The 12,129-nt window shown below is 42.8% G+C and overlaps 2 protein-coding genes across 3 annotated transcripts; one reads left to right on the top strand and one right to left on the bottom strand.

The window, feature by feature from the left end:
• The first annotated feature begins 296 nt into the window (after positions 1–296).
• LOC115764135 (growth hormone secretagogue receptor type 1) lies at positions 297–7,792 on the top strand. Of its 2 annotated transcripts, none has more exons than XM_030707008.1 (4): positions 297–759; positions 1,480–1,642; positions 1,706–1,886; positions 6,792–7,792. In XM_030707008.1, the coding sequence occupies exons 1-4, from the start codon at positions 670–672 to the stop codon at positions 7,714–7,716; spliced, it is 1,359 nt and encodes a 452-aa protein (XP_030562868.1). In that variant the 5' UTR covers positions 297–669; the 3' UTR covers positions 7,717–7,792. The 2 variants fall into 2 exon arrangements, with proteins under 2 accessions (XP_030562868.1, XP_030562869.1); XM_030707009.1 differs by lacking the exon at positions 6,792–7,792 and adding an exon at positions 3,847–5,837.
• Positions 7,793–8,606: 814 nt separating this feature from the next.
• On the bottom strand, positions 8,607–12,115 carry LOC115764142 (ras-related protein Rab-1A). The gene is made up of 5 exons (XM_030707015.1): positions 11,795–12,115; positions 10,612–10,732; positions 10,498–10,545; positions 10,195–10,422; positions 8,607–9,668 (listed from the first exon to the last, which is right to left on the bottom strand). Exons 1-5 carry the CDS (start codon positions 11,815–11,817, stop codon positions 9,471–9,473), a joined length of 618 nt encoding a protein of 205 aa, XP_030562875.1. The 5' UTR covers positions 11,818–12,115; the 3' UTR covers positions 8,607–9,470.
• Positions 12,116–12,129: the final 14 nt, after the last annotated feature.

Here is a 12,129-nt window from a genome sequence, read left to right as displayed (position 1 = left end):
GGACATAATCCAATTGGCCTGCTGCTGGCGACAAGGACGACCACAAGGCCCACCCAACCCCGCTCCCCACCACACTGATTGATTTGTTTAATGTCGCCGCGGGGCAACAGGCCGGAGGCGGAGAGCTGGAACCGGAACGGGCGCTGTTAGCGACATCGTAAATAGTCAGGCCGGCCTACGGGCAACTCTTAATTTCATTAGGGCCCGGAGCAGGCCAAATCAAACAGCAGGACGACCCTCAACTTAGCCTCAACGACAATGTGCCAAATGTGGCGAATATAAAGGATTCCACGCAGGACGACGACATTGTTGAGCGGCTGCCTCGGCCTCGTCGCCGGCACCTCGCAAGCTGTGGCCAGGCGCGGGCAGCAGCCCCGGCTGACACCGAACAGCAACAGGCCGGGCCTACTGCTCCTGCTCCTCCTCCTGCTGCTGCTCCCAACAACAACAACAACCGCACCTCAAGATGCTGCTGCTGCAACAGGGTCGACGACGCAGCACGCTGAGCTATCCCGTGGCGCTGCTCGTGGCGACCATGGCGCATACAACACAACTAATAGTATTCCAGCCTACAACAACAACAACAACAACATCATCAGCAACAACAACAGCGACAGCAATTCCAACACCAACTCGACCGATCCGCTCGCCGATGGGGATGCTGAGCAGATGCTGCCACAGATTCCGTCGTATATACGCACAACCGCCATGTTCTTCTGCATAATCATCATGCTGCTGGGCGTCATTGGCAATGTGATGGTGAGTATTCTAATTTGATTGACCGACTGAACGATTGACTGATTGAAGTTGAATTTAAATCATTCAACTTCTTTCAATCAAACTCGTATTCAAAGATATTTGTACTGTAGTTTGATTGACTAACTGCTTGACGGATTGGAGATGTATTATGATAATGAAGAAGATTGTTCGAGCCACTCAAATTGTTGGGTTTGATTGACTGATTGAAGATGCATGTAGGGTTTTACATTTGCTTCCATTCGACCAGCGTCAAACTCAATTTCACAGTTCTTTTGGAAAAATTATTTATTGGTATGTTTTTCGACTGACTCTTTACTTCTTGTTTTGATTGACCTACTGATTGACTTATTGAAGATGTGTTCAAAATATTATATTTTCTTCCATTCGAGCAATTTTAATATCATTTTCAACGATCTTTGGCAAAATAAATTATTGACGTGTATTTTTACTGACTCTTTACTGTTTGTTTTTTGATTGACCAACTGATTGACTGATTGAACGTGCAAACTATAAGAGCTAGCGAGCTATATTCTTCACCGTTTTTGGAAAATTCCTATTGCTAGGGTAGACAGTTACTGGAAATCGCCTGTAGTACATTTTTTTTGTTTGGATAATTCACAATTAGGTTCGGAAAACGCGTGAAAAAGTGTAGCCAATCCGCTTTATATTGGTTTTCCCAGATCAAACAAAGCCAACTAATATTCTCCACTTACCTTGCAGGTGCCCATCGTTATAGTGAAGACAAAAGATATGCGCAATTCCACAAACATTTTCCTAACCAATCTGAGCATTGCCGATTTGCTGGTGCTGCTCGTCTGCACGCCCACGGTCCTTGTCGAGGTGAACACACGCCCCGAGACGTGGGTGCTGGGCCACGAGATGTGTAGGTGCCAATACTCGGCCAGCTGTTAACCGTATTAACTATTTTGCTTGTACTCGCACGCAGGCAAGGCTGTACCATTTGTGGAGCTGACCGTGGCCCATGCCAGCGTCCTGACCATATTGGCCATCTCCTTCGAGCGCTACTATGCCATCTGTGAGCCCCTGAAAGCCGGCTACGTGTGCACCAAGGCGCGCGCCATTCTCATCTGTGTCCTGGCCTGGGGCATTGCGGCGCTCTTTACGAGGTAAGTCTCCCTCTCTATCTCTCTCTCTCTCTCTCTCGCTTTCTCTCACACTCTCTCGTTCTCTTTCTTTGTTTGGGCAATGAACTCGCCCGCCTCACACTCTGCTTCTTTATGCTTTAAGCACTCGCATATTAAATTCGAATATTCGCTTTATCTAGTAGTTACTTTTATCTATATCTTACGCATGCTTCTGGTTATGGTATTTCTCGCTTTCCATTCTAGATCTGTTCATCTATAAATATATATTCTATATCTATTTACTGTACTTTGTCTAATTCCATTTTGCCCATTTCTGTTCTGTATTGGGTTCCTTTTACTCATTAATTATAAGATGTCAATCGTATTTTGTATTTTTTGTTTTCCATTTGCCCATTTGCACAGTTTCCTTTGTCGCTATTATGTCCTTGCAGCGAGCCTTACGAATTTGTCGCTAATTATGTAACACATTGAAAGCAAACTCTCCAAATTTTGTATAATATTAATTCTTTAAAATGTATTCCTAATATATATATATATTTTACGATATCAATTGAAAAAACTTTGTCTAAATACCAAAACGTAAAGCTCTACCTCTCTAAGAGAGTTTTCTAAATTTTGCGGGGAATCAATTTTTTATTTCTTTATTCATTTATTGATGGTCGACGAAAACGAGTGTCTACCTATATATATAAAACAATAAGAATAAGGCAAGAGTTCCAAAAATTAAAGAAAAAAAATTGATTTTGTGGTGAAGATTTCCCAAAATCTAAGAGATTTCCCTTAGAGTGTCTAGAAACCGAACTTTTAAAATCCCATCAAGTTATTAAGAATCATATCTCGAAATAGAAATCTAGCGAAATTTGCAAATCATAAGGATTTCTTTTAAAAATAAATAGTAAATAATGCAATAATATTAATAATACTTATAATAATAATAATTTTTATATTAATAATATCTGACAAATCCGAGTCTGCAAGGGCATCAAATGTTCGGCTAGCCGAACTCTTCTTCCTTTTGGTGTTTGCTTCTGGCCTTTGTTTGACATCGACTTCTCCATTTACATGCTAAACATGGGCCATTCCGACCTCCATTTCCACACATTCATCTGAGCCTGGTTTCGGTTGCTTCTGCTTCTGATTCTTCTTCTTCTTGTTCTTGTTATCATTGTGGTGTTTGGGATGTATTTTTGTTTTTTTTTTGGGTCGTCCAGCCTGCCTCAACTTTTCTGGCTCTGTCCATTGTGCTCCTGTCCAGCTGTCATTATCGGCGCGCTGTCATCTTTAATAAGCGGCAAATGCGGACTATCATTCGAGAATTTACATTTACATTCATTCCATTGACACTTTGGCGTCCCTTTTTTCATTTCATTTCACAAATCCCATGCACAGCGTGTGGGCGTGGCAGCTTGTGCCCATTTTTGCCCATTAATTAGGCAAACCCAAGAAGCTGTCAGAGAGCACACGCTTACGCCCATAATTGACGCGGGGAGAGGCGTTAGCACATAATTCAGACACATGCCCAGCCTGTTGGCCTGATCTATAAAGTATTTTTCCCTGTCTCTGTCCCTGTCTCTGTCTCTGTCTCCATCTCTCTCTATATCTCACTCTCTCTCTCTCTTTCTACGTTCGTATATTACCTTAGACTCAGACACGCCCTTCAACGTGATTATGTTTGCTTTCTCTCTCTCTCTCTCTCTCTCTCTTTCTCTTTCTCTCTCTCTTTCTCTTTCTCTCTCTCTCTCCTCTCTCTCTCTCTCGTATAGCCCCATACTGTGGGTGGTTGAGTACAAGCTAGTTGAATGTGTCTCTGTCCCTATCCCTGTCTCTGTCTCCATCTCCATCTAAATATTTCTCTCTCTCTCTCTCTCTCTCCATCTCTCTCTACGCTCGTATATAACCTTAGACTGTTTCAGATACACCCTCACCATGTGCCTTTCTCTCTCTTTCTCCCCAACTCTCTCTCTCTCTCTCTCTCTTATAGCCCCATACTGTGGGTGGCTGAGTACAAGCTGGTCGAGTATATCGATGGATCCTCGGTGCCAGTTTGCCTGACCCAAGCGATTGGCGTGTCGACGGTTGGTTTCTTTCTGATGACCATATCCGTGTTCTTCGTACTGCCATTTCTCATGCTGGTGGTGCTGTATGGCATCATTGCCCGGAACCTGGTCTCCAATCAGGGCGCCATGCTGCGCGCACGCCCCACCAAGCCGGAGCTGAGTCTGAAGGCGCGCAAACAGGTCGTCCTCATGCTGGGCGCCGTTGTGCTCTCATTTTTTGTCTGCCTGCTGCCGTTTCGGGTGCTCACGCTGTGGATTATCCTGAGCACGGAGCAGACGCTGCACGACATGGGTCTGGTGCGCTATTATAGTCTGCTTTACTTTTGCCGCATCATGCTCTACCTCAACTCGGCCATGAATCCCATACTCTACAATCTGATGTCCACCAAGTTTCGCAAGGGCTTCGCTCGTCTCTGCCACGACGTCGCCCGTTTCCTATTGAAGCTCCTCACCCTGGGACGCCGACGAGCCAATCCAGCTGACTCACGTGGTCGCAGCGGCACCCTCTCCACGGGCACGGGCACCCAGACGAACTCCTCGAATGCTACGGCTGTCACCAACTCGAGCATTCTGTCGCGCAGCTCGAATCGTCGCGGCAGCGAGGAAATCAGCCGCACTCGGCTCAAGATCGAGCTGCAATTGCCGTGCGGCAGCGATCTGGAGGCGATGGCCATGCTTCAGAACTCCACTTTGCGCAGCAAGCGACGGCAGAGCGACAGCCGGCTGCTCGGCGAGAAGAAACCGCGACGTCCCAAGCCGCAAATAAGTTTCGATGAGGCTGCCGTGGGACGAGCTCCGAAAGAGACTGTAATGCCGGCATGAAGCGGAGGCAAATCCAGTCTAGGGAGGAGAAGAAGATACAAGGAGACGAGAAGGAAGCCGGAGAAGGAAGTAAAACTATTCCAGGCAGAGGAGAGAGAGGAGCTGCGGTAAGAGTATAAACCGAAGGAGGAAACTTTAAAACTGGCCTGAAGCGGAGGCAAGTCTACGCAAGGGAGGAGAAGAAGAGACCCGGAGACGAGTAGGAGCCGGAGGAGGAAGTCGCCAGTGCCAGGCAGAGGAAGGGGAGGGGGAGGAGCTGTGGCAAAGGTAGATACCGAAGGAGGAAACTGTGAAGCTGACAACGGAGGAGAAGCAGTAGTAACCGGAAGAGGCAGTGGCAGGAGGAGGAGCCGTGGTAAGAGCACAAACGTATGGAGGAAACTGTAAAGCTGGCATAAAGCGGAGGCAAATCGCATAATGACAGACAGAGCCGGAGACAAGTCCAGGCAGAGGGGGAGACAAGTCCGGGCAGAGTTGGAGGCAGGTCCAGGCAGAGGAGGAGGAGGAGGGGGAGGACGAGGAGAAGGACCACGAGACGGAAGCGGAACGGAATGAAAAATCATGTGTAACCCGTTTACACTTACGCTTCAGTTGATTGGAATGCGGCCGGCCGACAGTCTCAGCTGATCCTGGCCAAGCCCGTAATCGATGCCATTCAGGCCGTTGACAAGACCCAAGCTCAAAATCCTTGGACATATCCGCACACAACCAAAAAACAATCAATTTTTCGGGCTATTAAACTCGAATGAATGTGCCAAAGATAAATAACAGCAGCGACAGCCAAAGCACCAAAAACAACTACAACTATTTGTGGGGAAGTGCGGCATGGGCGGGGTCGGGGTGTCGTCCATTAACTGGCATGTAAAGCACGGCAAATGGAAATGGCTTTATATGCGCTTTGGTGAGCCCATCAAGACGACGGATAAACATGATTTAGTTGTATTGAAATACATAGTTTCTGTTGCTTCTCTCTCTGCTGCGCAGTTTCTTTTCGCAGAGTTTGCTATCGTCCATTTGCCAAAATGGCGGCCAGCAGCAAAAAAGTGTTGCCTACTTTGCGGCGGCCGAGTAAAAATCAAAACTAAAATGCATAGCTCGCATGTAACACACACACACACACTCACACACATATTAATAAATATTTATATATATATATGTATATGCCCACGCAAACATGTATTTACATTGTATATCTACTTAGAGGCGCCCAATTTGTAAGTAAATAAATAATTTTTGTATTACAACTCAAGACATTACCTTAATCAGATGCAAAGCGTTTTCTGATTTGATTTTCTTTTCTGATAAGAATCTGACCAACAATTGTAAATATGTTTGTATGCAGGCACAGTGAAAGCTCTGCGAACGAACAGCTGGTCTTGGGCGAATGTTTATTTTAGCTGTTTTAATTTTGAAATGACAAACTTTAAACTAACTTTTAAGAAAGTTGAGATTTAATTTTTTTTAAAACATTATTTGCCATGCTAAATTTGATTAAAATTTAGATTTTGGGTTTTTTGCAATCCCAACAAATCGTTTAAAAATCGGATTAATTTTAATTAAACAAATTGAACTCGTGCGATAGTTTAAGAAAGAATTTAGAATTGAATTTTTTGAATTCCAGTCTATATAGTTAAAATGTACTTTATGTACTCGACATATTCATTTCCTTTTCATTTTATTTCTTGAAAAATAATCTCTTCAGCCAAAATGACCCTTAATAAAACCGCAACCACTTCAGCGAGCTTTCACTGTACCATTAAGTAAAATTGTTTACATTCTTTTGTATATTTTTGAAAAGTTTCGACCGTAATACAACGTAGTTATTATCACACAAAATTCGTGTATATATGTGTACATATATTTGTAGAGCAGACGTTTCCGTTTCCGTTCTGGTAATTTGATTAGGTTGAGTGCTGCTTCAATTGGAATAGTTTTTAAACATTGAACTCTATTTTTTTTTTATGCTCAAACTTTGTAGACAAGCGACATTAAAAGCTCATCTTTGTGTATTTCTATATATATATATATTTGACTATAATTCTTGCAGTCCCATCATTGCCATCTCCAGCTACAGCGTGGAGCCATATGGGGACGGGACGGAGGCGCCAGTTTGCACCACGGCCGCGGATGGCTTTTGGCCCATCTTCTATTTTGTGGGCACCATAACGCTCTTCTTCTTTCTGCCCTTTGGCATCCTGCTGCTGCTGTACGCCGCGATTGCGTACAAGCTGCTGCGCCCGAACAGTGCATTCCATAGGCCCACCTCGCCGCAAGGGCCGACTCCGACGGCTGCGACGGCAGCCAGCAACAAGGGCAACAGCCATCAGCAGAGCAATGGCATGCGGCGGCATCGCAAGCAGGTGATCTTCATGCTGGTGGCGGTGGTGGCCAGCTTCTTTGTCTGCCTGCTGCCGTTCCGGGCTTTTACGCTGTGGGTGATAACGGCCAGCAGCGAGGATGTGGAGCGTCTGGGCATTGCCGGCTACTACAATCTGTTGTACTTTTCGCGTTTCATGCTCTACCTCAACTCGGCCATGAATCCCATACTCTACAATCTGATGTCGTCCAAGTTTCGCAGCGGCTTCTGGCGGCTGCTGCTCAGCTGCTTGGGTCGCCGGCCGCATCATCATCGCCATCATCATCATTATCCCACGATCGCCGAGCGCAGTCTGCGGAAAACGCAGCGCAGGCAGGATCATGAGCCGGCGGAGGCTGTGCCGGGCACGGACAATGCTCAGCGGCCGCGACGCACGTTGCGACGGGAGGCCACCTTTCTGATCAACTCCATATCGACCTCATCGGGCACCGAGCGCAACACCTCCTCCACCTGGCGCAGCAACAGCCTCTCCACGTCCCTTGGACTGGGCGAGCGGGAGCGGGATCGCGGCGCCCTTGGAGCTGCCATAATTGGCACAACGGCGGCGACAGTTACCACGGCCTATCTGCAGGAGCGACGCGCCAGCAAAATCTGAGCACAGCAAAAAATGGTATTTAGTTGAATTCCGGCAGCACACACATTTAGTCCATAGTCATAGTTAATAGATGAAATTTTGTTGTAAAGACTGAAGTACCTCAGAAGAAGTCAATAAACGCTAGAAAAGATTCGTTTTTGGAAACCAAAGTAAAAAATCATGCTGGCCTTTTTTGTGGCAAGGCAACCGTAGAGTTCCAGCTCTAAGAGAGAACATTAATATGGTAGCTGTATTAGCTAAAGGCCCAGTACAATGGAGGATGGAGGTTCGAGTCCTAGCTGAATGTGTGAAAGTATTAGAAAGGTCCAGATATAAGCAATTAATAAAGGAGGTTAAGTAGTCATTTTTGTTTTGCTTATCTATTGCTAATAATTTTGTATCTAGTAATATTATTCGAAGCCCAGGCTTATGCGTGAATATGGTAGATGTCTTAGCTAAAGGTCCAGTCAGCTAGACAATTAAGAAAGGAGGTTCAGAGTTCGAATCCCCTGCTAGTGCTTAAATGTAGTTGCAATTTTTTTGCTTATCTATTGTTAATAATTTTCAATCTATTAGTAATGTAATTAGAAGCCCACGCTAATGTGTAAAAAGGTATATGTCCAAGCTAAAGGCCCAATCAGCTTGGCAATTAAGGAGCTCCGGGGTTAGGAGTCCCTGCTAATGTTTTAATATAGTAGCAATGATTTTGCTTATCTATTGCTAATAATTTTTAATCTATTAGTAATATCATTGGAAGTCCAGGCTTGTGTGTGAATATATAGTACATGTCTTAGCTAAGGCCCAATCTTATAGGCAACTGGAGGAGCAATTTTGAATGCTTATAATTTGTTAATCTTATTTGCAAGCAGAAAAATGTTGATTGTTGCTCCGACCATAAACATGCGTGTGGCTTATGTTCAAGTAATTTTTATTAAACGTTTCTCATTATCTTATTACCATCATCAAAAATTACACTATTTTATGTGCCTAAACAAGTCCTACGCGTTTTTCTCTTTTTCACTGAACGTTTTTCTCTTTAATTCTAAATAATGGGGGTTTTCTCTTTTGATTTATATAATAATTACAATATGACAGATAGAAGTGAGATATGATTTGAAGAATGAAATAGTATTATATATATATATAATTCGGTTCGGTGCCGGGATTGAATCTGGGCTATAATAAACGCAGTTTTTGTTTGGTTTTTATTTTTGTTTGTTTTTCATTTTCATTTTCATTTTGTTTTTGTTTATGCATATAAGTATTAATAGTAATCGGTATCGGTATCGCTATCGTTATCGCTATCGGTTCGCGCTGCTGTGGTAAGTAACTCTTAAGTTTAGATTAAATTTAGATTAAGTTAATTACTACACCATTTTGTTGTTGTTGTTTGCTTTGCACTACTTATGAACAGAACTATAGAAAAACAAAAGGAAAGTCAAAGGGGTACGGGTGAGGGGTTAAGGGGGGTAGTACATATCAGTATATCCTGTGTGTTATATCTGTGTGTGTGTGTGTGTGGCTGTTCACAAAGTTGAACTTGAATTGCGCGCGCTTTCGCAACGAACTTCTCATACTCTTTTCAATACGCATCATTATTATTATTATATAATTCAATTGTTTTTTATAATTACGATTTGCTTGTTTTATTATTGTTGTGGATGTTTTTTCTTTTTTCATCGTTTACTTTTGCCGTGTTTTTGTATCGTTTTAATTTATTATATTTAAATTTTGTTTAATTGTATAATAAAATAATGATTCACAATCAGAGTTATTCAGCAGCAACCAGATTTGGTGTTCTCCACTGGACGACCCTGATCGATTTTCACTTTGCTAGCATTATCGGTGGCGCTGGACGGCGGCCCGACGCGATTCTTAATCTCGGCCGCCATCGTCATGAATGCCTGCTCCACGTTGGTGGCGCTCTTGGCCGAAGTTTCAAGGAATGGAATGCCTAACTGATGTGCGTACTCCTGCAAATGCAAAGTTTGAATACATTAATTAAAGACAAAGCTATATAAATATATATAATAGTTCTCGGCTATACACTTTTACATATTTCTGGCTTGTTATAAAGGTTAATCTACCCATACAATTTTGAGCTAGAGTGTAAAGTCCATCGCATTAAGTAACAAAAGTTGAGATCAGTTATTTCCGTTCATTTTAGTCTCGAGATATAAAGCTTAACATTTGTTCATACTACCTTTGACCCGCAGTTTTTATACAAGAGAAGTAAACATTGCACTAAGTGCAAAACATGTCTCATACAAATCTTAACAAAGTACTTTAAAAATTAACTTAAAGCCTATCGAATGTTAAACAAGCGTTTCAAGTGTGAAAACGGCTTTCGCATGAATTTAAACAAATTCTTGAACATGAATTAGACGGATCGATCGGACGATAAACAACTTAGTTGATCATTAATCGGACAGTGAGTCAGTCATATATGAAGAGTATATATAAAAAGAAATATAAAAAGAGTGGATGGTTCGCACGCACCGCAGCTGTTGTATGATCGACAACTTTCTTGGTGGTTAAATCACTTTTGTTGCCCACCAGCAACTTGTTAACATTTTCGCATGCATATCGCTCGATTTCCTCCAGCCATTGCTTGACATTATTGAAGGACTCCTGATCCGTGCAATCGTAGACAACAATGATGCCATGCGCGCCACGATAATATGATGATGTGATGGTACGGAAGCGCTCCTGTCCAGCAGTATCCCACTACAAACAGAAACGGGATTTAGTATATATATGAATATATCTCTCTCTCTCTCTCTCTCTTGACCGACAACCTACAATTTGCAATTTAATCGTTTTGCCGTCCAATTCTATAGTTCTAATTTTCTGTAAAGGAGAAAACAGCTTTGTTGAGTCACAGTTTTATGGCTAGATGATAGGTTGGGCACTTACAAAGTCCACGCCAATTGTGCTGATATAGCTCTCTGTATATGTATCATCGGCGAATCGGAGCAGCAAACAGGACTTTCCAACGCCAGAGTCGCCGATCAACAGCAGTTTGAAAAGATAATCGCTGTAAATAGAAAGAAAATGTGCGTGTTACTCAAGCCATATTTCCACCAGCATATCGCGCTCTTAAAATGCGCGTCACGAATTTGTTTATCTTATCACGAACCCAGTCGAAACAACCTGCTAATACACATTGTTTGACATCTAATCTGGAAGGTCCCTTCTATGGGGCTAATGCTAATGCAGCTGCATAGACAGTGTTAACTCGTTTGAACGAAAGTTAAGGGAGGAATTTATTCGTTTATTATTTTCCATATTTCTCTGCATAATTATGATCAATAAATGTGGGGATACTTCACAGATGTTTTCCTTTTAAAAGTTGTTTTTCGGCTTCTTAGCTAAAGGAATCTAATTAGAACTTTAAAACTTGGCGAGAGCTTCGTTCAAGCAACTTTCACTGCATTATTTACGATTGATGAAGAGGAAGACTTCAAGTATTCCAAGTTCAATTGCAGTGAAAGAAAACATAAAACATAGACGGGAATTTGATTACGTAGCAGCAGAGCAGCGGCAGCAGCCGAGAACAACACAACAACGACGCAGCGTTAAGCAGTCAAACAACAACAAAGTGTACGCCAGAGAGGGGGTTGAGGACGCTGGGCAGGTGACTCATCCGCCCCGCAAAATAGCAGCGCAGAACTGAAGCCTAGGCAAGGGCTGACTTGTCAGCAACTTTGCCGTTACTCAAAATCCAATCAGAGAGAACTTGGATTTCTCCAATTGCTGCACAATTAATGAAAAACATACATACACACATTTGTATACTATATACACATCATATAACCGTTATAGTTGTATCCAAATTTTGATACTCGCAAACGTACTACAATCGTATGTTGTGTTGTTTTTTTTTTTAAATACTCGTTTAAAGGGTGTGGGGCTGCGGTGACTACTGAAAAGTCGTCGTGGACGTCGCAAAAATGACGTCGCAGAAACGCAAAAGAATGAAAAAAAAAAGAGAAAAAGGTGACCAGTGCTGGGTTATGGAACGCGGATGAGTGCAAGGTTTTTCATTGTTCGAGTGAATATCTCAATTACGCGCAATTAATGCATGTGAACGACTTACTATTCTGGATTCATAGATGACATGTTTTTCGTTTTGGATTTTTGTTCAAGTTTGTATTATTTTTTTTTTTTTTTGCCACGAACGAAATATTCGATTTCGCTTGAGCTGCTCGTTAACTGGCGAGTCGTCTGACGGGTGTCTCTAATTTCGATTGGCGGCCTCTTGTTACGAAATAACGCGCACTGTGCACTTGTGTACTCCAAAATTGTTTATTTTTCTAACTTCTATTTGTATTTATTGCAACGAATTTAAGGGAAATTCGATAATTTCCACAAAATTCGACAGCCGAGAACGAGAACAATGGCGACTGAAAAAATGACGAAGTGGCATGTAGT

Source organism: Drosophila novamexicana, unplaced genomic scaffold, assembly GCF_003285875.2.
Source record: "Drosophila novamexicana strain 15010-1031.04,08,12 unplaced genomic scaffold, DnovRS2.1 tig00000817-arrow-arrow-pilon, whole genome shotgun sequence".
Lineage (NCBI taxonomy): Eukaryota > Metazoa > Arthropoda > Insecta > Diptera > Drosophilidae > Drosophila > Drosophila novamexicana.
The sequence above is the reverse complement of the archived record's forward strand: the minus strand, read 5'-3'. Positions and strand labels throughout refer to the sequence as shown.

Coding starts and splice junctions, on each gene's coding strand:
- LOC115764135 (XM_030707008.1), top strand. CDS start 670: ATGCTGCCACAGATTCCGTCGTATATACGCACAACCGCCATGTTCTTC. Junction 760..1,479: donor GCGTCATTGGCAATGTGATG/GTGAGTATTCTA, acceptor CTTACCTTGCAG/GTGCCCATCGTTATAGTGAA. Junction 1,643..1,705: donor GGTGCTGGGCCACGAGATGT/GTAGGTGCCAAT, acceptor ACTCGCACGCAG/GCAAGGCTGTACCATTTGTG.
- LOC115764142 (XM_030707015.1), bottom strand. CDS start 11,817: ATGTCATCTATGAATCCAGAATA. Junction 10,733..11,794: donor TCATCTATGAATCCAGAATA/GTAAGTCGTTCA, acceptor TTCTATTTACAG/CGATTATCTTTTCAAACTGC. Junction 9,669..10,194: donor TCGATCATACAACAGCTGCG/GTGCGTGCGAAC, acceptor TTGCATTTGCAG/GAGTACGCACATCAGTTAGG.